We start from the raw sequence: 26,967 nt of genomic DNA, 5'->3' as shown, positions 1-26,967 counted from the left end.
TCCCCAAAATCGTGAAATGCTATTATCTCCCTTGCTTTTTTCAAAAGATATATCACCCCACTTCTTCCTTTTCAGCAGGCTTGGCAGATAATCAGACGACTGGCATCCATCACTTCGTAATAGCTCTTCATCACTATCAGGTTCTGTATCATCCATAAGTTTTTCGCCGCCAGAAAAAACTTCTTCTGCTTATTCATATTCTTCAATACTGTCTATTGTATTTTCATGATGTACATTGTTACCATTGGTTGCCGCTGTTTCATCTACCGTACTGATTATGTATCCAGCTACATTTCTCTCCTTAACTGTAATTTCTGTCGATTCTTTTGTGTTCGTAATGGCAAACAATCAAGCTCACTGTATTTGCAGGATTCATTATCACACGGAGAATAACGTGATGCGCTATGAAATCAGTAACGCCACAAACGAACAGATTAACTGCTGAGGTTGATATTACACAGATGGAGATCACTATTGCATTGGTTTCCTTTCTCTTATATGTAATGTCTGTCAAGTTCCTCTAGATGTCGCTTCGGATACTCGTCAGGTGACCTTCGGTACAGTGTGGCGTGTGTCAATCAGAGCATGCATTTGCAAACAGCTGCATTAGCAGGTGGAACACTGTTTACGACGACTAAAGTTACTAAAGTCACGATATCATCTCAGATATGGTGCACTGTGAGCAGAATGTCGCATTTTCGTAGCTTGCAGCATAATTGGCGACAACACTTAGTTTGCAGATTTTTGTAATCAGCACCACAAGCATATTTATATAAACCACAACTCAACTGCAATTGCGATCGCAGCTTGTGCTAATTCCCTTGTAAGTCATATGGAGCATTCACAAACCTGCACAAATGGTTCTGTGCAGCATACAGGCATACCCTGACAGTTAACAAGTGGCCGCCACTACTAAATATGCAGTGTATGCTATGGTAAGTGGAGCTAAAATCTGCAACACACGTTCAGTGGCATTCGAGAAGAGACGATTTATGATTGGGACAGAACTCTTCAAGAAATGGAAAGTTTCGTTTTAAATGTTGAGAAACTTCCTAAAATTCAAGTGAGTGAAGAGACCGTGAAACACATGTGCAAAGCATTCGCTAGATCCAAGTATATCCATCGGACAAGCTAGTAAGAAACTAACCATCCCCCGTTCAACAGCGCATGGCATTGAGCACAAATGTTGCTGGTTGTGTGCTTACAAACTACAACTTTCGCATCACATTAAGCCTGAGGATCACTGCAGACAAATGATTTCAGTGTTGAAATTTTGCTTCTTTTAGACGAAAACAACGACTACCTCAGTGAAGTCAGTGAACTATGCAGTGATGAAACTACCTCCCATGTTTATGGCAATGTCAACTTACATAACCGAGCAAGGTGGCGCAGTGGTTAGCACACTGGACTCGCATTCGGGAGGACGACGGTTCAATCCCGCGTCCGGCCATCCTGATTTAGGTTTTCCGTGATTTCCCTAAATCGCTGCAGGCAAGTGCCAGGATGGTTCCTTTTTTGAAGGTACGGCCGACTCCCTTACCCATCCTTCCCTAACCTGATGAGACTGATGACCTAGCTGTTTGGTAACTTCCCCCAAACAATCCAACCCAATTGACATAAGTATCGAATATGGGAAAGTGAGACTCCAAAAGAAGTGTTGAGTATGAAAGGGGTATACCAAAAGTTAATGTATTGGAATTACATGAACATGATGTGATGGTCCGTTTTTAATGGAATCTACAACGATGGGACACACCTATCTCGACAAGTCGGTGAACTACGCAGTTACACAGATGCCGCCTGACGTCCTGACGTTTTTTCTAGCAGGATGGTGCCCGACCCCACTGTCATGGAGACGTAACACTACATTTCTCCATGAGACGTTTCCTGAGTAATGGATCAGAACGAGGGCTTCCGTTGGCTTGGTCTCCTAGTCTGACTCTCCTGGATTTCTGTGCATGGACGTTCATCAAGACAGAACAGAGGTTCGTTATTTGGTAGATGTGAGACAACAGATCTATGCCACAGTAGATGCCCTAACACCTGTTATGCTTATGAACATGTAGTGAGAAGTGGAGTACCGTTTTCATATATGTCGACCTACAAATGGTGCCCTCAATGATTACAGAGTATATAACCTGTTGCAAATCACTGTTGCATAAAAATGTTTGAGCCCCTGTGTACAATGTTGGACAAATGGTTATAAACCTTAGTAGGTACTGAAATACAAAGAACTGCTTTTGTATACCTCTAGCCTGGACACCATGCGCAACATCTGCAGCATTCACGAGAAATATAATACTCCTCAGAAATGCTGATACAAAAGCTATCCCTTACTGAGTGTAGCGTATCTTTTATCATCTTGAGTATCAGGAAAAGGTTAAACGTCTTGTCTGCCCAGAAACCTGCCTATTTTACTATACTGCTGAGCAGGAAGGGAGGAGAAGTATAAACGTATAATTTTGAGATGGATGAACGTCGACAGGTTTTTGTTTCTCTGAAAGTGCCAATCTTACATCTCTTTCTTATCTGAATACATTCTACAGATCAGATTTCGAACCTTGGAACCCAGCTGTAGCTGATCGGACAAGTATTATCTTTGATGAAACCAACAGCTTTTCCCAGCCTTGAGCTTTCGTTGAGATCAGACTGCGTGACAACTACTACAGCTGTAACAGTGCCTGGAAGTGAGAATTTGAAACTAAAAGGTTACAGACAGGTGTGAGTTGTTGTTCAGTTTCCAACAACATCAGTGGTGCAACTGGCATCCCTACATCACAGTAACCAACATAAACTCTGTTGGCATAGAAGAACTCACTGTACTTTGTATGACAGCAAAACGATTTAATTTGTCCAACTATTACATGTAAAATACCACCGTAGCGTTAGTCTTTGTGTGGTATACATTTTTTAGCTGGATTTTACGAAAAATGATTTAATTCTTGAGATGATTTGTTTAAGATGCATTAATTGTTTAATTTTTTTCCTTTTTTTCTACTGGTTTTACAGCTTCTTACTCTTTTCATTTATTTTATTATTCATTGTCTGTTGACAATAATCAGCTCATGCCGATTATGACATAGGAAGCTGTGGAAAGCGTGAGCCACCATTTAATCCTAGTGCAGAAAGAAAAGCCAGAGTTTCACCAATAATATTAACGCAAAAATCAGTAGTATTACATCATCTGAATAGTAGTTATCGGGGAACATTATACGATGTCGAATCTCGGAATCCAGCTGTAGCTGACTGGACAAGAATTATCTTTGATGAAGCCAACAGCGCTTCCCAATCACCGAGCTGCTGGGATTTCATTGAGATCAGAAAAAGTGTAAACAACAAAGACTACAATCGTCGAAGCAATTATGATGGAACTTGTAACCATATGTGGTTATCACGGAATATTAGTTGAGAGATAACACACTTAATATTCAATACACATTTATTGGTCACTTATATATATATATATATATATATATATATATATATATATATATATATATATGGTCTGCTTGTGTCTGTATATGTGTGGATGGATATGTGTGTGTGTGCGAGTGTATACCCGTCCTTTTTTCCCCCTAAGGTAAGTCTTTCCGCTCCCGGGATTGGAATGACTCCTTACCCTCTCCCCTAAAACCCACATCCTTTCGTCTTTCCTTCTCCTTCCCTCTTTCCTGATGAGGCAACAGTTTGTTGTGAAAGCTTGAATTTTGTGTGTGTGTTTGTGTTTGTTTGTGTGTCTATCGACCTGCCAGCGCTTTCGTTCGGTAAGTCACATCATCTTTGTTTTTAGATATATTTTTCCCGCATGGAATGTTTCCCTCTATTATATATATATATATATATATATATATATATATATATATATATATATATATATATATGGCTGTTACATATCTGCATGCATGAAAGGTGCCAAAGATAGGGCGCTCTGCACCAGAGATGCCACTGACCCCCCCCCCCCCTCTGGTAGTGCGCAGCGGAGCATGGGGGAGAGAAGTCTCATGAGATGAAGTCGTAATCTTGGTGTCAATGCGGCGGTTGTAGGTGCAGGCCGGCATGGGAAGTGGGAGCGGCAGTGTCGGCGGTGCTGCAGACTGGTAGTTCCAACAGCTGCACGTGAGAGGTGAAGGTGGGCAGAGATGAATCAGCCAAATGCAGGGTCGCTGCGTCAGGAGGAATGTCGTCATTGAGGGTCCACGCCGGTTAAGTCTATTAACTGAGACTGTCTTTGGCCGGCCGTGGAGGTGATGACGAGCGTGTTGGTACTGTGATGTAGCACACAGTGAAGGCCTGATTAGGGCAGCTGAAGGACTGCCTGCATAGTGTCTTCCTGCAGCATAACAAAGTCGCATGTAGCTAGGTCCTTGTGGACGAACACGGGAGGGTGGTGCGGGGATGGGACACGGGGGTGCGGAGGTGTGCAACGTGCATGCAGACATGCTCAAACAGAGTGGGGAGATCCTCTGATGTGGCAGAAGGTGAATTCTTGATGAACTTGGTGGGGAGAAGGTTGAGGCTCGCCGTACAGAACTTCGGTGAGCGAGGCATTAAGAACTTCTTTATGAGCCAAGCGAATACCCAGCAGTACCCATGGGAGGGCCTCTAACCAGAGGCCTCCGTGGCACATTAGGGCAGTCTTGAGTGTGTGGTGCCACTGCTCGACAAGGCCATTCGACTGGGGGTGATATGCTGTGGTATGGAACTTGGCGATGCCGCAGAGTTCACAGAGTCATGCGAAGAGTGTGGACTCAAATTGACGTCCCTGGTTGGTGATGAGAGATAGGAGACAGCCGAAGTAAGCAACCCACACCGAGATGAAGGAATGGCAATGGTCTCAGCCATGATGTCAGTAGGTGGGACTGCCTTGACCCAGTGGGTCACACGGTCGATGATTGATAAGATATATCTGTAGCCATCAGACAGGATAAGGGGACCAATGACGTCGACATGGATGTCCCAGAAACGCCCCTTCAGAATGTCAAACTTGCCCAGAGGAGGTTGAACGTGCCTGCCGACCTTACTGCACTGGCACGGAATGCACGCAAGGCTCCAAGTGCGGCCGTCATGCTTCACGCCAGGCCAGATGAAGCACTCCGTAACCAGCCGCATCGTGACACACATCCCAGGGTGAGCTAAGCCATGCAAGGTGGTAAAGACCCTATGGCGAAGAGCGGCAGGGACCAGGGTGCGAGGAGTGCCCATACAGAGAAAAGGTAGAACTATGAAGCAACTGTGTGAAATCTTGGATATGTGGAATGGGGTAGTTATCGATAATGGTACAGGCATTAAGGGACCTGTAGTCCCCACACATATGTAAGGTGCTGTCCTTTTTGGAAACAAAGTGAATAGGTGAAGATTAGTTGCTATCAGAGGGGTAGAGGACACCCAAAGCCAACAGCTGCTGAACAATCTCCTTAGTGCACAGAAGTTTAGAATCGTTAAGGCACCTAGCCTTATAACGAACAGGTGGGCCATCAGTGGTGCGAATCTTATTGCAAGTGCCATTACTGATGGCCAATAATCGTGTAGGGAAGTCGGCATTCAGGGGTCAAAAAGTATTCACAGGCAACGTCAGTCACTGACCTTGATAAACAGGAACAATGTAGGCAGGGCATTGGCTGCAGGCGGAGATGGAAGGTGTGATGCAGGAGTGAAGCAGCCCAAAGAATCAGAAGAGGCACCTGCAGGTGGGTCTTGGAAATTTGTCTGCGGCGATGCAAAAAAAGAAAACAGCAGGTGGTGGAGTGCTAGACACCGAAGCAGGTCGGCAAGAAGATCCTGTAGGGGTGTGTGCTGGGCCACCTCACTGTGGAGTGGCAGATAGGTGAAGTACAGTACGCTGTGCATGTGACAATTCAGCAGAGGCAAGGCGATTCGGGCGTGTAAGTCATTGTTCGGGGTGTGGAGATTGTCGATCTGGGAGTGCACGTATGACAGATCAGAGAGCTGTGTGGTTATGTGCTCGACCAGTGAAGCACACGTGGAAAGTATATCCAAGGTGGTGGAGATCTAAGTGGTGCTGAACTTGGGTGTGCACGGAACTGTAGAACCAGATGTGTGGCAGAGTGCAGCAGCATGCAGGTCTAGCGAAAGTTCATAATTGTGTAGAAAATCCAACCTGATCACTGGTTCATCCACGTTGACAGTGTGGAAGGTCCAAGAGAAGATGTGAACCAGTGAGAAGTGAAGCAACATCTTGATGGAGCCGTGGACAACAATGGGAGAACAGTTGCCAGTGATCAAGTTGAGGGTACAGGGGGATAGTGCGTCAACAGCATGCTTGGCTGGAATGATGCTGACGTGGGTGGAGTGTCGATGAGAAAGTGGATGCTGATCAAGATATCTGTGGCACAGAGGCGTAGCGTCACTGAAGCAGGCAGTGCAGGGTCGGAAGATATGCGCCGTGTAGGTACATGGCGAGACATGGCGCCTAAACGTGCCTGGCAGTCTCATTTGGGTAGGTGCAGAGCATGCGGCAGTTGTGGACAGCATCTCTGTAAGTAGTATGGAACCAGCACAGCAGGTAGACCAGTTACGGGCCAGCACAGTACGGGCGGGAGTTGCGGCTGACTGCGACGGGGCCAGTAGCTGATCATGCTGCTGCTCGGGCGAGGTTGGCAGTTGTCGGGAGCCTGTAGGCTGCTAGGTGGCAGCTCCTGACAGGTAACAGAGGCGCCAAGGTGACTGCGCTGGCCTCTGCTGACAGGGCACAGAACCAGAGGCGCAGGTATGCCAACTGAGTAGGATGGTGGGGATGTCATTCGTGACAGTAGGTGCTGATGCTGAATGATGGCGTAAGCCTGATCTGCCATGTGTAATTGAACCTCAAGAGGGTCAGCAACGTGAGACAGTAGATGACGCTGCAGATCAGAAGGCATTTTGACCATCCACAGCATCCAAAGGGCTGCATCAGGCAATGCTTGGTCATCGATTAGAGCACACAGACACCAACAAAGTTGCAGAGGGTGCAGTCATCAAGATGCTCCTAGTTAATAACGTGATGGATTGCCCCCACCAGAGGGTGAAAAAGGTGCTTGATAAGCAGTGATTTGGCCATTGATTGTTTATGCGAGGTGAGCGGTGAGAGGAGTAAGTCGCTGATGAGGTCCGTATGTGCGTGGAGATGGCTCACCAGGCAAACAAAATGGGTGCCGTCATCAGACATGCCGTGGATGTCCAGGATGTGGTCCACTAAGGCGAACCAAGTTTTTGGGTTGTCTTTTTGCAATGCAGGTAGCTTAGGGAACCTGCCTGGTAACATGTTGAGGCAGTACCGGCAGATTGGTGTGGGCAGAACAGGACGCCTCCAATGCTGGAAGTACGGTAGCAGTGAATGGTGCATTGCCCGAGGTCTGGATGGGGCAGTGGCTGCATGCAGCACTCGATACGGAGGGGGCAGGCATATAAGCCGGCAAGGTGTGTCCAATCGGCAAGCCTGACGAAGAATGTGTCGTGGGTGTAACAGCCAGTGCGTAGCAACAGCAGGTGGGGTGTGGTCGTTGTGGAGCCGTGGGGCAGGGCTTGAATGGCTGGCACTGTTACAAAAGTGAGTGGAGGGCAGCCGTGGTGCAACCACGGTGCTACAGTCGCGGAAACTGGTGCGGTCTCGAGGCGACCAGCATTGCCAAAACGGCGTGTTGGGGGAGGGAGAGAATAAACCACAATGTCGTTAGCTGGAAGGTCTTCCATGTCATGGTTAGGTGGTGGGCACTGTCAATGTTGTGGCTGTTGTTGTGCTGCCACGCTAGGCAGCGGCCATGTTGAAACAGGTAAGACTAGGTAGCCCTCGGCATGGCCGTGTGAAAGTAGCTGTTCATTTTTAACCAAGTTCGAAGGAGATACACTTGTCCACTCGTGGAATCGAGCAGCAGAGTTGATGAGGCCTGTTACACTTGCACCAAAAGTCACAGGTAGATCCATTGTGGTTTAAACAATGCAGTCCGGCACACGGTGTGAGTGAATGACGAAAACAACCACAAATAACACTGGATGAGATGTCGATGGTGTCGGCTCACCACTGTGGTCATCACGGAAGATTAGTAGAGAGATAACACACTTAATATTGAATGCACATTTATTGGTCACTCGTACATACACTCCTGGAAATGGAAAAAAGAACACATTGACACCGGTGTGTCAGACCCACCATACTTGCTCCGGACACTGCGAGAGGGCTGTACAAGCAATGATCACACGCACGGCACAGCGGACACACCAGGAACCGCGGTGTTGGCCGTCGAATGGCGCTAGCTGCGCAGCATTTGTGCACCGCCGCCATCAGTGTCAGCCAGTTTGCCATGGCATACGGAGCTCCATCGCAGTCTTTAACACTGGTAGCATGCCGCGACAGCGTGGATGTGAACCGTATGTGCAGTTGACGGACTTTGAGCGAGGGCGTATAGTGGGCATGCGGGAGGCCTGGTGGACGTACCGCCGAATTGCTCAACACGTGGGGCGTGAGGTCTCCACAGTACATCGATGCTGTCGCCAGTGGTCGGCGGAAGGTGCACGTACCCGTCGACCTGGGACCGGACCGCAGCGACGCATGGATGCACGCCAAGACCGTAGGATCCTACGCAGTGCCGTAGGGGACCGCACCGCCACTTCCCAGCAAATTAGGGACACTGTTGCTCCTGGGGTATCGGCGAGGACCATTCGCAACCGTCTCCATGAAGCTGGGCTACGGTCCCGCACACCGTTAGGCCGTCTTCCGCTCACGCCCCAACATCGTGCAGCCCGCCTCCAGTGGTGTCGCGACAGGCGTGAATGGAGGGACGAATGGAGACGTGTCGTCTTCAGCGATGAGAGTCGCTTCTGCCTTGGTGCCAATGATGGTCGTATGCGTGTTTGGCACCGTGCAGGTGAGCGCCACAATCAGGACTGCATACGACCGAGGCACACAGGGCCAACACCCGGCATCATGGTGTGGGGAGCGATCTCCTACACTGGCCGTACACCACTGGTGATCGTCGAGGGGACACTGAATAGTGCACGGTACATCCAAACCGTCATCGAACCCATCGTTCTACCATTCCTAGACCGGCAAGGGAACTTGCTGTTCCAACAGGACAATGCACGTCCGCATGTATCCCGTGCTACCCAACGTGCTCTAGAAGGTGTAAGTCAACTACCCTGGCCAGCAAGATCTCCGGATCTGTCCCCCATTGAGCATGTTTGGGACTGGATGAAGCGTCGTCTCACGCGGTCTGCACGTCCAGCACGAACGCTGGTCCAACTGAGGCGCCAGGTGGAAATGGCATGGCAAGCCGTTCCACAGGACTACATCCAGCATCTCTACGATCGTCTCCATGGGAGAATAGCAGCCTGCATTGCTGCGAAAGGTGGATATACACTGTACTAGTGCCGACATTGTGCATGCTCTGTTTGCCTGTGTCTATGTTCCTGTGGTTCTGTCAGTGTGATCATGTGATGTATCTGACCCCAGGAATGTGTCAATAAAGTTTCCCCTTCCTGGGACAATGAATTCACGGTGTTATTATTTCAATTTCCAGGAGTGTATAACAAAGAATGGCTGTTACACATCTGTGTGCTGAAAGTTCACACTAGAACATACTAGTCCAAAGAAGGAAGTTGCTAGAGATGGGGCACTCTGCGCCAGAGACGCCACACAGATACCAAAATGAAACTGTATTACTACTTAATTTGAATCACAAATTACGTAGTAAGCCTGCATCATCCAGTATTAAAATTTATGACGTCCTGTGGTTTTCCATTAAAAACATGTATGATGCCAGTTTTCCCTCAAATTTGTTTAATCAACCTAATTCAGTGTAAAACAAGACCGATATGGTTTCTCATCAATCTGCACTCAGACAGGAAAAAAAATGAAAAGAGAGATACTAATATCTCATTTCGGAGGATTACTTTATCTTTGATATTTATTTGTTCAGGACCAGCAGCCAGAGAATGAACAGTTTGCAGAAAGATCAGAAGTCGTACACTCGCTATCAGCAGTATGTCAAACTCAGAGATTATAAAAGCACAATTTTTCAGTACCTGATACTCTTTGGACTGAGTGAAGAATTCTTACTGGATGGGCTTGCCTTTAAGTATCGTCTATACTGCAACGCTCGTTTTGTGATACTGAACGTTGTCAAAACACATCAACAATGTGTGACCTGTACTCAGCAGTTGGAGTTGGGCAATCAATTTACTCACAAGATAGCATGCAGTGCGCAAGTTTTTCAGTAAGTTCAATGCCGAGTGTTGAGTTGTTCGAACCTGTAATCTGTGGTTGCAAGGTATTTACTTGCAGTGAATGAGAGTGGTAATTTTTCTTCCAGAGACAATGTATATCAATTTGCTCACCATGAATGATCTTTTGGAGACCAGAAAGATCATTACTACTGCCCTTCACAAAGGCTATTCAAATCCCGTAAAGCATCCTTTCAGAGCGGATTAATGCTATAATTCAAACTGCAGAATATGCTATTATTATAGGATGTGGACATAGCAGAAGAAATCCATCAAGATAGTATAACATACAGGCGGGCCATTTTAATATTCAGCATACTAACAGCATCCTGCACAAAACGATTAGTACCCCAGCTTGCAAACTAACATAGATTGAGCAAATACAGATCACTGGTAATTGCAGTGGACTTCACAGGCCTAACTTAGCCAATCATATAATGTGATTTTGTATATGTCTCTGTGCCAACTTCTCAGAGTTGTTGCAACTCCAAAGATTACTATTACTTTCACCTGCGTCAGTTTGCACACAGTGAAGGAATTCCAGTCTGTCAGCTTGTTTGATCACACATTGTTGCCATTGTTATGGTAATAAATAACCATGTGCTATGGTTTTCAACTTTTAAGGGAAAAGAAAAACTATAAATCTATTTCCAAATATCTGTGTTCAGTCGATCATTATTTAACCTTATCATTTCAATCTTCTCACAAATTTCACATAACATTACACAAAATAATTTGCTTTCAATATCTGAAATGATGTTTATATTTTGTTTTGCCTAGCAACAAAACTGATTTGCACATGGAAAACATACTATACTGCAAGGACTTCCATGACAAGAGATATATTTATAAATTGCAAATAAAAAAAATGAAGACGAATAAATTGTGAGAATTCCCCATACACTGTTTTGCTATGCCTGTTGGTTGTTCTCACAGATTATGGTCAGCTCACATGTCTGGTTTGATGCCAGCATGCTGCCTGGTCACGTTGGTCAGTGTGTACTAGAAAGTGGAAAAAGTCCAGGGCAGCTGCCCACCTGGTCAGCCTCTAGCTATGTCACTAGTTGTAGGAAGCAGCAGTGTCAAACATCTAAGAGGTTTGGGCACTCAGAACAAAACTCTGCACGGAAAGGTTTGCAGAAAAAGTGAATATGGTCACAGGATGGACCTCTTAGCCTTCTGTTAAATGAGATAGGGGTCAGTGTGGCAGTAAGGGTAAGCACAGGGCATCTGTGTGTGGAAACAATGGCAGACTGTTTTCTGACTGGCTATGTGAGAGGAAAATTGTGCCAATTTCTATTAGCTGTGGGATCACAGGTATCTGTGGCTAGAAGGAATATGCTTGGTGAAGTATAATTGATTCCACCATATTAGAGGTTAAACAGGATAGGTGGGGGTAATATTCATTCACCAGTTTGACAATGCCGAAATTATGAGTGGGATGAAATAAGTACATCACTGGAACTGAACAGGACAACATTCCATCTGTGTTTTACTACTGGAAGAACCAAGCTAATGCGTACCATACTAAAACTTGTGGAAAGCTGATTAAACTGTGTACAAGGTCTCTCAGAGTCGGCTTCCACAACACAATACAAAGAGATACAGAGTAATTACTCTGGGTGGACACAGGAGCTGATCTGCTGGTTAATTCTTTGTGTGTGGTTCGGACTTTTCCAGAGAGTAAAAAGTTAGATAAAACACACTGTTTTATATTCTGTAGCTTATCCTATGTCCAATAACAGAGGCCAGGTTGTGCCTGACTGTAGAAAGCTATCACTCTGATAGGCAGTTTAGAAGGGAAGTGAGTGGAGATTTCATATCAGGCTATAATATAACACTGGAACTGTCAGTGTAGCCACACTGAGGAGAAAAATATCACTTTGAGAGGAACAGGATAAGGAGGACATGGAAAGACTTTTGGAAGAATATGCTGAGTTATTTGATCCTCTTGGACCATTGCAAACCATGTCTCCAACTTGCATAATGTTGCCACTGGGAATGACCCACCTGTCTATAAAAAACTGTACCATGTTTTGTGGGCCTGTGAAGTGATTACCATCATTTAGAAGTAGCACCAAAAACCACATTCATAGTTCCATCTGATCACTGTCAGTATACCATTTAGATTGAAAAACATACCACAAACTTTCCAATACCTATTAGATGGCTTATTATGAGGATTAAAATTTAAAAAATGGGTGGTCTATTTAGATGAGATTAATGTGTTCACCAAGGATACCCAGGAAACATGATTCGACAAGTGTTTAAATTGAACAGGACTATCATTCAGCTTGGAAAAATGCCATTTTGTGTCAAAAGAAGTCCATTACTTGCGCCATTTTCAGCCACTGTGCTGTATGTGCCAGTCTATGATTGAATGAGGCTATGAGAAACTTCTTGGCATCCACTACAGGAAAAGAATTGCAATCATATTTAGGCTTAGCTAATTTCTACAGGGAATTTATTTTGAAATTCAGAAAGATCACAAAACCCCTCACACAATTATTAAAGAAAGGAGTGAAATTTCACAGATTTATTAACCGCTAGTCTAGTTCTCACTTTTCCAGACCACCAAAAGAAATGTATACTATCATGTGATGCCAGTAATATCGCCTTAATTGTGTCCTAAGCCAGGAAGTAGATACAAATGTATGTATAATAGCATCTGAGTCAAGGCAACTCAATAAGGTAGGAAAATAATTATTTAACTATGGAAAAGGAAGTGCTAGCACTAATATATGGGTTCACTTATTTCCACTGTTATTTCAAAGTAAGAACTGATCATGCAGCATTGAAACAGCTAATGTGATTTAAATATCTAACAAACCATTTAACTAGATTGGCATTAAGACTAAGTGAATTTGATTTTGATGTTGTATATCAACTAGGTGAGTCACAAGCGAAAGTCCATTATAAAGTCTCTCTGATGAGCACTTACATTGAGTGAGTGTCTCTCTCTATATGTTTCCCACATCACCTTGTGTTCGTCTTTATATGTACGAGTGACTGTGTGTGCTCTGTTGTGTTGAATACCTACACCGTTGGTTTGATACAGGGTGATGTGTGAAACTGCTTTCACACTACACGCTTCCGTTGTTGTAGTGATCTGCTCCAGCTGCTGCAGACGCTGTACTGAAGCTGAAAGTGTTAATCAAAGTTGTGGAGAAATATTTGTCTGAGCTCTGTTGCATAGCAATCAGATTTGCTTTCAGTTCTTAGAAATATCCAACATTGTTGGATTAAAATGATCTGTAAAATTACTCCTTTTCCAAAGAAAGCATCAAACTGTTTAATTAGAACTGAATGCTCCCATCAGAAATGTTCTAGATTTGGTATTCATTAGTAGATCACAATTGAAGTATTCATCAATTGTGGAATAAACATGTACCTTTATGAAGTGAACAATCTTTTATTGACTTTTGTGTCTATGAAATTCTTCCTGTTACATGAATTATCTGTTCACTGGCATATATACACGTATATAATACAGTTTCCTTCAAAATCTCGCAACGGCATCGATTTCTACTTCACAAGAATGAAAAACTCCCAATGAATTACTTCTTAACAAAAATCAAAGACTTCCTACACTAAGAATAATTATCTGAGTGCTAACCACCATAGAGTAATTAAGAATATCTTTATCTCTCTCTCTAGCATCGTCACATCAAGTTACGCTGCTTTCTCTTGTATTGCATGATACATCATACACTCCTGGAAATGGAAAAAAGAACACATTGACACCGGTGTGTCAGACCCACCATACTTGCTCCGGACACTGCGAGAGGGCTGTACAAGCAATGATCACACGCACGGCACAGCGGACACACCAGGAACCGCGGTGTTGGCCGTTGAATGGCGCTAGCTGCGCAGAATTTGTGCACCGCCGCCGTCAGTGTCAGCCAGTTTGCCGTGGCATACGGAGCTCCATCGCAGTCTTTAACACTGGTAGCATGCCGCGACAGCGTGGACGTGAATCGTATGTGCAGTTGACGGACTTTGAGCGAGGGCGTATAGTGGGCATGCGGGAGGCCGGGTGGACGTACCGCCGAATTGCTCAACACGTGGGGCGTGAGGTCTCCACAGTACATCGATGTTGTCGCCAGTGGTTGGCGGAAGGTGCACGTGCCCGTCGACCTGGGACCGGACCGCAGCGACGCACGGATGCACGCCAAGACCGTAGGATCCTACGCAGTGCCGTAGGGGACCGCACCGCCACTTCCCAGCAAATTAGGGACACTGTTGCTCCTGGGGTATCGGCGAGGACCATTCGCAACCGTCTCCATGAAGCTGGGCTACGGTCCTGCACACCGTTAGGCCGTCTTCCGCTCACGTCCCAACATCGTGCAGCCCGCCTCCAGTGGTGTCGCGACAGGCGTGAATGGAGGGACGAATGGAGACGTGTCGTCTTCAGCGATGAGAGTCACTTCTGCCTTGGTGCCAATGATGGTCATATGCGTGTTTGGCGCCGTGCAGGTGAGCGCCACAATCAGGACTGCATACGACCGAGGCACACAGGGCCAACACCCGGCATCATGGTGTGGGGAGCGATCTCCTACACTGGCCGAACACCACTGGTGGTCGTCGAGGGGACACTGAATAGTGCACGGTACATCCAAACCGTCATCGAACCCATCGTTCTACCATTCCTAGACCGGCAAGGGAACTTGTTGTTCCAACAGGACAACGCACGTCCGCATGTATCCCGTGCCACCCAACGTGCTCTAGAAGGTGTAAGTCAACTACCCTGGCCAGCAAGATCTCCGGATCTGTCCCCCATTGAGCATGTTTGGGACTGGATGAAGCGTCGTCTCACGCGGTCTGCACGTCCAGCACGAACGCTGGTCCAACTGAGGCGCCAGGTGGAAATGGCATGGCAAGCCGTTCCACAGGACTACATCCAGCATCTCTACGATCGTCTCCATGGGAGAATAGCAGCCTGCATTGCTGCGAAAGGTGGATATACACTGTACTAGTGCCGACATTGTGCATGCTCTGTTGCCTGTGTCTATGTGCCTGTGGTTCTGTCAGTGTGATCATGTGATGTATCTGACCCCAGGAATGTGTCAATAAAGTTTTCCCTTCCTGGGACAATGAATTCACGGTGTTCTTATTTCAATTTCCAGGAGTGTATATGCCCCTCTTGTGGATGAACGTTTTTTGGCAAAAACAAACACGAGCGTTCACACAACACTATGTCGATGTTTTTTCATGATGCTGTATATTATTAATGTCCACTAGATAGAAATATCTGTAGTAACATTTTCTTATTAGCCCATACACTATCAATTGAAAATTGAACCTAAATTATCCATTGGGGTGCATATAATTAATGAAGTACAATATTGTGCTAACAAATCTGTGCTGCTTGAAAATTACTGAAATGCAGCTTATATGCATAGCTCATTTAGCTTGCTTTAATTAGTTTGTTGAGGATGGCATGAGATGTGATCAGAATCTTTTTTCATCATCACTCAAAGATTCTGTCACATGCCTTGGGATGTCTCAAACTTGCAATCTAGCCATTCAGCCAATCCCCACAAAGCGAAACCAAGGAGAACCTCGGGGAAGATTCACCATCCTCATATTTCTCATTTGCAAAAAAAATTAATTGAATAACAGTGGATAACAGAATATTTACAATATGAATATTTTTTGAAATGAATTTAAACACTTTTCACAAAAGAAACACAACACTGTAAATCTTCTGTGTCTTGAGGTGAAAAGTCGATGCGTTGGGTTACATCCATACAGGATTCCCTTCTATCTATCATCTCTTGGTAACTGATTTGAATTCTATTCCCGTTTCATCGTATCCTCATGGGTATTATTTTTTCAGCACAGGGTTTACCTGAAAATAAGAGTCAATGTAAGTTCTGTGAAAAAGGTGTTTTATCTATGCTGAGCTGAAATATAACCTAACCTAAAGTCCTTTCTAATTCTCTGTCCTGAATTCTAAATATTGGGAAGTTGTAAGATGTTCTTGATTCTTATCAATAACCGTAGGATGCACTATACACTAAACCAACTGATATTGCCATCTCAACTTATGCTCGTCATCTTTCAGATGCACCTTAACACTTGTTGATGTGCTTGTAACTGCTCAGCATTCACTTAGTTGGTAACTTCACAAGTAACAATTGCAATGACAAAATTTACATACACAGGTATGTTACAACAATAATACAATTACAAAGAAAATGTCCATTACAAAAGATTGAAACAAAGTAGAAGCGGGTTTTTAGCTGAGAATGGGTTACCCCTTCCGAACAGCATGACTTTATTTCAGCGAGTTTAAAAAGATACACACATACACCGACATCGTCAAATTTGACATAAGCAAAAAATATCTTGCCACAGACCAGATTCATTTGAATCACTAACCCATGGTCATTATGCATTGTGAGACCTGATTGAAGTTATTATTAATTAATTAATTAAAAATTAAAAGAGATCAGTCACACTATAGCTAAATTCTCTGCATTCTGGAAAGAAAACTTATCTCTACATTTAAAAACAAACACATATGTCTGCATACATCTCGAACATAATGTCTGAAAAGAAAAACTAGCTACTAAATTGCAAAAAGAAACAAAATATCCTAAGTTTGGTTCATAGTTTCAATGTAAAACTGTCTAATCAATGTTATTTGAGATGAATAGTATCTTCAATCTTCAGAAATTTCAGTCATCATGAAATTCCTTCAACAAGTGATGAGAATACATTCCTTTCTCCCTTTCATTCTTCACAGCCTTCAAAACATAGGCCTCTGGATGAGGTATTTTTGTAATCACAAATGGTCCCTGATACAATAATTGCCATTTTTTGTTCCTCCTCTGTATAAGTGAAGCCTTAGGATGAGTTTTTACTAAAACTTGGTCTTTCACTTTATATGTTTTTATTTTTCATAGTAGACTGTCAAAATAGATTTCTCTTTTCTTTACCTTATCCATTATATTGAGTAAGGCTTGGTTTACTTTATTTCGTAGAGACATTCTGTCAATTGCTACTTTAGGGACTGGTCGAATCCAGACATTCTGTTCCTGTTTTCCAAACATCAGTTCGTACAGAGTGCATTCTGTCGTATTGGGTGTCATATTGTTCACAATTTCTTGAAAATTGTCAAGATAATAGATCCATTTGGTTTGTTGGTTGTGTTCTCATGAACCAGTTTAATTCACAAAAGATTTGTTCCACAGGATTTGCAGAAGGGTAGAACACTGATGTTAGAATTTGTTTTATACCACAGCTGCTTAGTGTTTGCCTCCAGCAAAATCCAGTGAACATTGACCCATTGTCAGAAAGAATAGCCTCTCGTTTGCGTACATTGACTGAAGTTTGACATATTTGGTGAATATATCGAGAAAAGCTACAGTATATTTGTGTCCTTCTGATGCTGGTAGAGGACCACAGACATCAACCGAAATTATCAATAGTGATTTAGTAGATATAGTAAGATGAAGGAAATCCATTACACAAAAATTTCCTGGTTTGGCTAGCTGAAAAATTTTAAATTTCCTTAACTGTTGTTGCAGTTTTCTGCAGATATTTGGGAAGTAGCAATATCCTTGAAACTTCTGAGCACATTTTAATACACCCAAAATGTCCCCAAGTGACGTGCATGTACAAAATTAAGTCATCCTCATTCTTCTCGGGAATACACACCACCCAATTTTCTGAATCAAAATGCCCTTTGAAAAATAAGACGTCGTCCTCTACTTTATACAATAGCTTCAGATCTTCATTTCCTGCTTTTCCTAAAACTTCTTTTATTGAAAGCCAGTGAGGATCTTCATTTTGTAGTTTTCCCATGTTCTTAAGAAAATGTTTCCTATATATTTTATCAGTCATTAACAGAACTTTGAATTTGGATGGATTGTCTGTGATATTGATTGTTGAAAAATCACCGTCTGGCATTCTTGACAGTGCATCAGTGATGAAATTATCCTGTCCGCTTATGTATTTAATTTCAAATTGAAACTCTTGTAGTGGGAGCGTCCATCTTGCTAGTCTGGGATGTAATAATTTACACATTTTCAAAAAACTTAACACTTTGTGGTCACAGTATACTCTTGTCTTTGCTCTGTATAAGTATTAGTGGAATTTTTTAAATGACCAGGCTATGGCTGACACTTCCTTTTCGGTAGTCATATACATTCTTTCACAAGCAGTTAAGAGTCGGCTAGCAAAAGCTATTGGACAGAAAGCTGGTTTTCCATCTATCATTTTTACTTGGAAGAGGCAGGTACTGATTCCAATTTGCGAAGCATTCTTGGCTCATATCTGGATGATATAATATTTGTGAGTTAACTAAGGCATGTTTTATTGCTTCAAATGCAGTCTGGCATTGTTGCGTCCACACCCATGGAGGATTTTTGCGCAACAAGTTGTACAACAGTTCTGCATTAATAAAGTGGTTGTAAATGAAACGCCTGAAAAAAGAGTCAACTCCGAGGAATCCCTTTAATTGTTTTTTAGTTGTTGGAACTGCAAAGTTTTTGATTGCCTTTAATTTCTCAGAGTCTGGAAAGATTCCCTTTTCATTTATAAGGTGAGCCAGAAATTTAATTTTATTCCAAGCAAAATGGGACTTCTGCAGATTTGCAGTTATGCCTACTTCCTTGAAACAGTCCAACACTCTCCTCATTAAGTCGATGTGCTCCTTCCATGTGATCATAGCAATGAGCATGTCATCCACAAACAAAGTTAAACTGCTTTGAAGTGCAGGTCCCAATGCATAATGAAGAGCATTTATAAAAACTCCTGAGCTCACGTTTAGCCCAAAAGGTAGAACCTTAAATTAGTAGCTTCTACCTGTGTGTACAAATGCAGTGTACCTTCTTGATTGTTCGTCTAGCCAAAATGAACTCCTGAGATCAATATTCGATAAGTATTTTATCCCTTTGAACTTTTGAATTAACTCTTCGATATTTTACGGATGAGTTCGTACGGGCACAGTAATCTTATTTACTTGCCGTACGTCTAGCACGAGACGAACTTTTCTTCCCTTTTTTGGAACAACTTGAAGAGGACTACAGTATGGACTCATTGAAGGTTCAATAAGCTCCATTCACTCATCTGTTGGATTTCCACATAAACCACCTTTCGTTGATTCCACGGTACTGGATAAAAAGTACAGCGGAAAACCTGGTGTGGAATCACATCTAAATGACATGTGTATCCTTTGATTGCATGAGGGTTTCCTTCAAAGACTTCATGATATTCCTGTAGAAGATCGTATAACTGCTTTCTTTGATGGTGCTGCAAATATTCAGGTTCTTGAACTTTTTCATATACCACATCTTCAGTTTTTAAGACTGGTTGCAAATAATTAATTTGGTATTCCCGTGCAGGTTCACAATGTATCCATTGGATTTGCAGTTTTCATCCATGACAATACTTTCCAAGGCTACTATGTTCCCTGAGAAGATCCACCTGATGTCTTTGATCCGTTATTGTAAAACTGGCAATGCCCAGAGAAAAATCGATATGCCAGTTCCTCACTCTAAATTCATCAATTCCCAAGATACAGTCCTCAACCAATTTTTCTATTGCAAGGAATGTGTAATTTATAGCTACATTTCCTATACCTAACTGTAGTTGAGTATGCACTTTAACCTGAGAAGACCTATGACCAGTAGGGCCTACAATCCTACAACATCGAACAGGGAAAATCAGTGGATTTACTTTCTGAAGTATTCTTTGAAATAACTTCTCAGAAACAACATCTACTGCTGTTCCCATGTCTAAAGTAACTTGCACAGTAATGCCTTCAATTTCCACCTGAATTTTCACAACAGGTTCAGTGGTATGTTCCTCTTGACAAGGTATCATATCCTGCTAAAGTTCTTCTATTAGTAACCTGTCATCATCGTACCAGAAAAAATTGACGCTTGAATTCTCACCTCTCAAAACTTCCTCAACTGCGCTGTCAGGGCTTCTGACAATCGAGTGTAGTTTGATGATTGTACATTATTAGTAGATGTTTGGCCCATTATGTCAGTTATTACTGGTGATTGGTTTCACCATTCATTTGCATTGACGTTTGGCTCCCAACCTGAAGTTTGTGGTTGGTTGTGATACTCTTGGGTTTGTTGCTGATATTGGCGTTTTGGCTGATAATTCCCCTCTTGATAATATCCTTTCCTCTTCTTATTATTTTTCCTCCATTTCCATTTATATGTTTGTTCACCTTGTTGGTCATGATTACTCTGTTCGGGATTTTCATTACAAGATTTCACATTTTTCTGGAAATAATTCACCTGTGGGTTTGGTGAATTAAATTGTGTGCAAAAGATTTGTTTCCATACCCACTATTCTCTTTGGTTTGTTTATCATTTGGTTTATTGTTGCTATTATATTTGTTAGGTTGGTTACTTGGTTGGGTATAGCAAACACGTGATTCTTCGAACAGGATGTCTATTGAATCCAATATGGCTAAAAAATCTTCCACATGTTGTTCAGGCACATGTAGAAGTTTTTCCTTTACTTCAAGTGGAAGTTTGGCCTTTAATATTCAAACGACATCCTGTGTCAGGATTGGTTCATTCCAGTATTTGCTTTTATTTATGTACTTCTCAAAATACTTCCTTAAAAATCCATTTTTGAAAGAAAATGGTTGTGGGTCAAAAACTTCCTTGCATAGTCTTTCTTGCACTCCCTTATTCCAGTATTTGTGCAAGAAAGCGCTTTCAAACTGCTCATATTCATGACACCATTCGGATGCTTCTGATGCCCACATCGATCCATCCCCATGTATAAATCCTGCAACGTACATATTTTTTTTTGTTGCTCAGTCCACATTTGTGGCACTATCCCTCTAAATTTCTTGATAAAGACCTGAGATTGATGGACTTCCTTTTGGGGTTAAATATCTGAAATTGATTATATTTAAGCACTTTCTCTTCATTCATAGTCAAAGGTGTATTCTGGTGACTATTTCATGGTGGATGATATTCCTGATAATTTGGTTCTTGTTGATTTTGTGAATATGCACCAATACATGGATATTGTTGCATGGATTCGGTTTCACTGGTTTCATCAGGAATAATGGCTGCTTTTGATAAACTGCAGGTAACAGGTGCCCCTATGGTATTAACTAAACCTTGATGGCGTGCTTTGAGTGTGTTTTCAATCTTTGCCTTCCAAGCAGGAAATTCTTCTCCTCTATTATCCTTAATCTCTTGAATTTCTGATTTAAGTTGTCCTTGTGCAGTATGATTGTTAACTTGCACATTAGCAACCATTTCTGTCAAGGTTTGATCAACATAATTTTGCACCATCTCAGTTTGCTCTTTCGCCAAATCCTCTATGTCTTTAGAAAATGTGATCTTTTGTTCACTGAAAAGTTTCTCTAGATGTTTGTTACCTTCGAGATTAAGACTGTCTATTCTTCGAGTAAGATCAATGATTGCTTGCTCGTTGTTGTTCTTAATTGTATTCACGTCCTATGCAATGGTTTTCTGTGCATGGACAACTCCTTGCACTTGATTATTTAGCTTATCTTGATGATATACGATATCATTGTATTTGGTTGTTAATTCTTTGTATTGCTGTTCTTGCATAACAAAGTGTTGTGCTTGACTGGCAATCAAGTGACTCTGTTTTGATTCCAAACTTTGGAATTTTTCAGTAATATTATCATTTATTGCTTTTAGTTTATTAGATTGCTCCTGAGTGAAAGTGGATTGTGCCATTGCAAAACTAGATTGTGTGGTTTCCAATGCTTGGAATTTGATTAATATCATTTTCAAAAGCGGATTGTGCCATTGCAAAATTAGATTGCGCAGTCTCCAATGCTTGAATCTTATTCATTAATACATTAATCCCTTGTGATATGACGGTCAAATTTGACATAAACTGGGGGAACTAATCAGTATTCTCAGCAATAGACATTTGCACTGGGTTTATTGAAGATTGTACTGACACATTAATTTCATTCTCGCGTGTAGTTGCAGGCAATGCTCCTCTAGCGAGTATGTCTGTATCAGAGGTCAAATTCATGTTATTTGTTGGTCGCTGAGTATTTCTTTGGATTTCACTCGATGTATGAATGTCGGAAATTCCAACAGTTTGTGTCAACGGCGTGAGCACAGTAATTACTGCTGGTTGCTCAGCCACAATCAACATATCACTAACTATGCCTGTATGAAATTTCGTGGCACTAGTTGATGATATATTTACATTACTCAATTGATTTTGTGCCATCATAATGTTGTGTTCTTGCTTATTGGCTTTGAACATATACCTAGTTAACACCATGAAAATAAGCAACAGACAGTTTCTCTACTAAATACTTCCCACAAGAGTTAATATTGATTTCTACACATGCAAAAAAGGTTTACAATGTAACAGAACACAGTACACAGATAACACATAAAATACTGTCTTAAGATATCTACTGAAATAATGAAATACTAGTACAAGTAATACAGAAACGACTCATTTACACATTAAAATCAATAAGTAAAAGGTCATTACAATTCATAAATGCTCAAGAAAGATAGTAATTCAAATGTCTGGCCTTTTTTAAGTTTCAGCCTGGCTGCTAGGATGGCGTACATGTTCTCCTCACAAGATACTCCTGCACGTTCAGTTAGCATGAAACATACAAGGAACCATAATGTAGTTACACCTTCTGGATATACATACATGCACAAAAATGAAACATTAATTACTTAATTAATAAGCTAACTAATTTCACAAAAAAATTAGAACTGTGTCTGTCACAAAGTATGTTACAGGTATCCGTAATCACAAATATGTTTGACTGTTAGTGTCGTGTCTAACTGTCACCATTAAAGTGATATTAAAGTGTTGTTGCAGCAGGATTGAGTCCTGTCACGGTTGCCATTTATAAAGTCTCTCTGATGTGCACTTATATTAAGTGAGTGTCTCTCTCTATATGTTTCCCACACCACTTTGTGTTTGCCTTGATATGTATGAGTGACTGTGTGTGTGTGTGCTCTGTTGTGTTGAATACCTACACCATGGTTTGATACAGGGTGATGTGTGAAACTGCTTTCTCACTACACAGTTCTGTTGTTGAAGCGATCTGCTCCAACTGCTGCAGATGCTGTATTGAAGCTGAAAGTGTTAATCAAAGTTGCAGAGAAAGATTCGTCTGGGCTCTGTTACATAGCAATCAGATTTGCTTTCAGTTCTTAGAAATGTCCAACATTGGTGGATTAAAATTATCTGTGAAATTACTCCTTTTCCAAAGAAAGCATCAAACTGTTTAATTAGTACTGAACACTCCCATCGGAAATGTTCTCGAGCTGATATTCATTAATAGATCATAATTGAAGTATACGTCAATTGTGGAGTAAACATGTACCTTCTTGAAATGAACAATCTTTTATTGACTTTTGTGTCAGTTGGTTTGTGGGGGTTGAAGGGACTAGACTACAAAGGCCATCATTCCCGACTTTTGTGTCAATGAAATTCCTCTTGTAACATGAATTATCTGTTCACTGGCTTATACACAGATATATAATACAATTTCCTTCAAAATCTCACAATGGCATTGATTTCTACTTCACAAGAATGAAAAACTCCTAATGAATTACTTTTTAACAAGGACAAAGACTTCCTACACTAAGAATAATTATCTGAGCACTAACTGCCACATAGTAATAAGGAATATCTTTCTCTCTCTCTCTCTCTCTCTCTCTCTCTCTCTCTCTCTCATGCACCATCACATCAAGTCATGCTACTTTCTCTCATATTGCATGATACATCGTACCATGAACTTAGACACAACATACGCACCATGAAATGTGCACGAGAAGACACAGAAGAATGGCAGGAGGCTCAAGTTACTAACCCAGACTATTAGCATGTTACAAAGCAACCACAATTCAGCAGTGTAGACAGTGTGCTGTATCGAGAGACAAGATGAGGTTTGTGCCTAGTGGTATCAGAAAAATTCCAAAATTAGTGTTGAGGGATGCTCACGATTCAGTTTTAGTCAGACACAATGGCCACCAAACCACAGAATGATTAGTTGCACAAAATTACTGGTGGAAGACACATAAGGATGATGTCAAATATTATGCAAAGAATTTTATCCCATAGGCACAAAGAGCGGAACTCAGCTGACAAAAAATTGTATTGCAGAGATTAGCAGAGACAGATAAATAATTTCAAATGATCCCCATGGATGTAATTAGACCATTCGCTCAAACACCTGCAGGAAACCATTTTGTATCAATGATAATTTATAATTTTTTGCATTTCATGTCTGTGATTGCTGTACCTAACCAGCAGGCAGAAACAGTGGTACACACAATGGTTTGTTAAGAGTACTGAAGTCTGGAACACCAGAGACAGTGATAACAGACCAAGGTCAAAATCTTACATGAGGTTTAATAAAGCAGTTGATTATTACAATTAAGGAATTCAAGACAAGAAGGTTAAGCCAGCAGGGAAACAGGCAATCTGAGAGAGTCAGCAGGACAATAGGAAAAATGTGGTACTACATCAATAGTCCAATAGTCATAATGACAGTGATGCTCCACTCCCTTATGTAGTAACTGAGTATAACTTGAAGATTGATTGGATTACAGGCTTATTCCCATATTAAGTTGTTTTCTGTCAAAGCATGCCATCTCCTTTTGAGATAGCACACCACTTAAAAAAAAAAAGTGTCAGTTCGAAATTTTTCCAAAAGGTTAAAAAGTATTTGCCATCAAATTAAAAAGATAAACACCAAGGCCTTAGAATGACAGGGAGGTAACCATAGCAAAAATACAACATTATTGAAGTATCATGTGGGACAGTGGGTAATGTGAACCAACCTATATGTGCCAAAGAGGAAGATTAAAAAGTCTGTTTTGCATTACAAATAGTCCAGCCAAGTTGTAAAACTGACATAAACTGTTAATTGTAAATTACAACTTCCAACATGCACCATAATAGTGCACATAGGCTGTATTTGCTTATTTAAAGGAACTACGGAGACGCTACCTCCATTACTGGCAGCACCTTTCAAAAGGGGAAGGGAGGGGTGAAAAAAAAAGGAAAAGAAGAAAAAACGAAAAGAAAGATAAGATTTAGATAGTAAAACAGATTATACCTATGGTTACTCCAATCTGTCCCTATGTACCTAGGCTGTGGGCCTGAATGATGAGCTAACAAAGGAATTCTTCTTTCTTTAGGGTGTGGTTCTTTTCCAACCCTTGATGAGTGGTAACAGTTCCAGCACTGGGCATTGAGCACAGTACAAAATGGAAAATGAAGACAGGAAGCCTCATTGTAGAAGGTCTGCTGTGCTGTAGTGAAGTGACAGAATCCCTCAAGGTACATCGTCTAAGTAGTGGCATACTATTTGTGCTACAGCCAGACATAGTAATAATGTTAGGTCATCAGAAGACTCTAAGGATGAATTGTAATATATGGCAATTGAATACAAAATTTAGCAGTCAGAAGATACTTTTGCAAACTGCAACTCATGATGAAAAACCAACGAAGGTTGAGTCATACACGAGGGGAATAAAATTGCTGCAATCAGATTTTACATGTAACAGAGGCAACTATGCCAGACTAGGGAGTTAGTTCAACGAAAAAAGGAGCTGGCTAGACGCAGTTAGTTGAATCTTGAAAACTGATTTTGGTACGCGGTAACCATAGAGCAACACAGGACACAGCTCTCCAGTCTTGAAAGGGATGTAGCAAATAACACTAAGCAGCTGTGCTCCTTACTCACCACACTCAAGACTTACATTCAGGCATCAGCAGAGACCACCAGTCATGACTTGGGCATATTTAGGGGCTGTAGACATCCAGCTAATGATTGTGAAGTTCCTTCCCACCCTCATCAATAGTATTATGACGTACAGACAGAAACCAATGAACTGCAGGAGGCACAACTACATTCTGTCCATGGTCATTCAATGCTGCTACTGGGTCTGTTCCTAGAAGGGTTATGCAGGTTTCAAGCAGAATTAGCAGCACCACTGGAATTACTAGAAACAGTGGGTAAAGAATTTTTATCACTGCTGTGTCACATGGCCACCGTTGCTAGTACTCATACACAAAAGGCTACCCAGCTGAAAATTCAAATACAAATACCATTAACTTTTAGGGAGTACACATTTGAGTTTACACCCTCCATATTTACCCAGTAGCCTGGAGAGCCCTGCAAAAGTTTGTGCATCCGAATACTACTTGTGGCACCTAACAGACAGTCCCATATCCTGCTCTCCATGTGGTGATACTACACTGCTGAAATGGGTCAGTCACCATCAATCCCACATAATGAATACGCACCATTGCCCAGTCATTTGAGTTCATCCTGTTCCACTTCTATAAATCTATGATGGTATACCCTAAAGAATTGATCACAGTTAAAACTAAATTTTTCAAAAGGGTAGGATTGCACTGCCTGTTTTCTGTGGAAAACCCAGTGGTCACCTTTTACACTTGTTACAAACAAGTCTAACAACCTACACTGACACAAGTACCCCCACTATGTGGCTGCTTTTCAAACTACTTTCGCAAGGCAATGACAGTGCCTTCAGCTACTGAACACCCTTTGAGAATCTTTCATATTAGCAACAGAGTTCGATGATACGGAGGAATGCAGCAGTGATATTTCACCTTCACGATCAGCCTTCTGACAGCATTATTCATTCTTTGGTGGCCAGCCAGTCATTGCTCAGCTGCAGCTATGTTATGACACTCAACCATTGTCAGACGCTACTGTGAAGACAATGCTTCTACCATCATCACTGGGACTCGAACCTCCCACTA

General features: G+C 42.1%; 1 protein-coding gene across 3 annotated transcripts in view; it reads left to right on the top strand.

The window, feature by feature from the left end:
* Window positions 1-26,967, top strand: part of LOC126238161 (uncharacterized) — a 107,814-nt gene that overhangs the window by 39,486 nt on the left and 41,361 nt on the right. The window contains exon 6 of one of the 3 annotated variants that reach the window (XM_049947773.1): window positions 25,374-25,498. The exons of the other annotated variants lie outside the window; for them this stretch is intronic. Coding sequence (XP_049803730.1) covers window positions 25,374-25,408 — 35 coding nt within the window. The 3' untranslated portion in view covers window positions 25,409-25,498. Of the gene's footprint in view, window positions 1-25,373; window positions 25,499-26,967 lie in introns of those variants that run through there. 3 annotated transcript variants of the gene reach the window in all.

Source organism: Schistocerca nitens, chromosome 1 (assembly GCF_023898315.1).
Source record: "Schistocerca nitens isolate TAMUIC-IGC-003100 chromosome 1, iqSchNite1.1, whole genome shotgun sequence".
Lineage (NCBI taxonomy): Eukaryota > Metazoa > Arthropoda > Insecta > Orthoptera > Acrididae > Schistocerca > Schistocerca nitens.
The sequence above is the reverse complement of the archived record's forward strand: the minus strand, read 5'-3'. Positions and strand labels throughout refer to the sequence as shown.